Source organism: Rhinichthys klamathensis, unplaced genomic scaffold (assembly GCF_029890125.1).
Source record: "Rhinichthys klamathensis goyatoka isolate OS25496 unplaced genomic scaffold, OSU_Roscu_1.1 h1tg001300l_1, whole genome shotgun sequence".
Taxonomy (NCBI): Eukaryota; Metazoa; Chordata; class Actinopteri; order Cypriniformes; family Leuciscidae; genus Rhinichthys; species Rhinichthys klamathensis.
The window spans coordinates 47,372-49,355 of NW_026607419.1; the positions used below are offsets into that span (position 1 = coordinate 47,372).

At 43.8% G+C, this 1,984-nt stretch overlaps 1 protein-coding gene across 1 annotated transcript; it reads right to left on the bottom strand.

The window, feature by feature from the left end:
* Window positions 1-581: 581 nt before the first annotated feature.
* On the bottom strand, window positions 582-1,319 carry fam131ab (family with sequence similarity 131 member Ab; the record flags this gene model as incomplete). The annotated part of the gene is made up of 1 exon (XM_056245075.1): window positions 582-1,319. A coding segment is annotated over one exon (552 nt), but the record flags the coding sequence as incomplete, so codon positions are not given.
* Between the last annotated feature and the right edge of the window lie 665 nt (window positions 1,320-1,984).

Consider the following 1,984-nt stretch of genomic DNA (forward strand, 5'->3'; position numbering starts at 1 on the left):
TTAAGGTGTCGTTAGTACACTGTAATTATATATTTAAGTACTGAGTGATATTAATTAACAACATGTACTTACTATAGGGTTAGGGTTAGTTGCATGTAATTATGCATAATTTACTGTTATTACTATAGTAACATATGTAACAATGACACTGTAAAATAAAGTGTTACCAAATAATAATAAAAATAGAAAAAAAGCATAATTTAATCGTCAATATTCTTACGCATTCTATGTTTTGAAATACATCTTTCTGTCACGGTATAAACATTCTGCATTCGTGCGTCGCCTTCATAAGCGACAGTGACAGATCAGATAGTGAGTTTGACGTAATCAGCAAGCCATGCCCAAAAGATGCAACTGGGGACCAGGGAACAGGCGTCATGTGATCAAGACCCAGAATGCAATGGGGCCTGACGTCACATAAGGAGCAGGTTACACAACAGCCAAATCCACAAACCGTGCTAAACAACTGGACGTCCAGATCCAAACATTTATGATTTTAAGTTCAGTTCGGCACTTGCAATACATGCAGCGATAATTAGTTTGACGTCAGTCTTATGTTCCTCCTTTTTTTGCGAATTTTATTTTCAGTTCGTCAAGATGCATTTTTTTCCCGTGAGCCTGAGAATCAAAGATTCAGTCTCGCGTTCAAAGTGGATAACGAAGAAACACGAGTTCAAACAACGAGAGCAAGTGACGCCCGGAGCAAAATGCTAATTATTGGGCGGAGTCCGAATATAAACATGCACGTCACGTCGGACTGAGAGACGTCACTGTTCCTCTCGCTCTTCTTCCTCCACGTCTTCCTCGTCGAGAGACACGATGCCAGACGAAACCACGTCTGACGGTTTTCTACGAACGGAATACTCCGGCGGAAGACAGACTCCGCCTCCACAGTCCTTACAAGGCGTGTCTTCGAATGTCTCGGAATATGATTCCAAGCAACAGGGGGAGTGGCCTAATCGATGCCCCGCCCTGTGTAGGCGGGCCAACAGTAGCTCCTCCCCTCCCTGAAGAACGCTGAGGATCTTGGCGGTGAGTTCTGCGGCGGGCGAGTCACCGTGACGCCCGAGGTCCCGAAGCAACGGGTGTCTCTCGTCCAAGCTGTACGTGCTGGAGCAGAGCGTGTCTGACGGTGACCCCGGTGACCCCACGGGAGGTGAAAGGTCAGCTCCCACCCCGCTCTCGGCCTCACACAGACCTCGACCCCGCAGGTGAGCCTGACACACCTGAGTGTGTAAGAGATCCCGCAGGTAATGAGGGTACGAGGACAGATCTGAGGAGACAACAGGTGTGTTAGATTCAAAGCACTGCGCATATTTTAAACAATATTTTTGTTTTTACTATTACTATGCTAAGTACATGTAACATATGCAACAAGGACACTGTAAAATTTGTATTTTTCTTATCCCACTGGTTAATAGTTTATCATTGTTTTAAAGGGATAGGTCACCCAAAAATGTAAATTCTGTCCTCATTTACTCGCCCTCATGTCGTTCCAAACCTGTAAGACTTTCGTTCATCTTCGAAACGCAAATGAAGATGTTTTAATGAAATCTGAGAAATGTCTGTCCCTCCATTGACAGCAATGCAAATTCCAGTTTGTCACTTCCAAAAGTTTATAAAGAGATCGTAAAACTAATCCATATGAATTGAGCGGTTCAGTCCAAATGTTCTGACTTGATCACTTCATATGATGAACAGGTTTAATTTAGGCTTTTATTCACATATGGACATTAATCAACCCACACATCAGATAAGGTAAACAGAAGCTCAAGCATGCTAGCTTGACATGCAAGAACCAATGAGGTTCATTCTCGTGTTACGCATCACGTTTGAGCTTCAGCAAGAACCAATGAGGTTCATTCTCGTGTTACGCATCACGTTTGAGCTTCAGCAAGAACCAATGAGGATCATTCTCGTGTTACGCATCACGTTTGAGCTTCAGCAAGAACCAATGAGGTTCATTCTCGTGTTACGCATCACG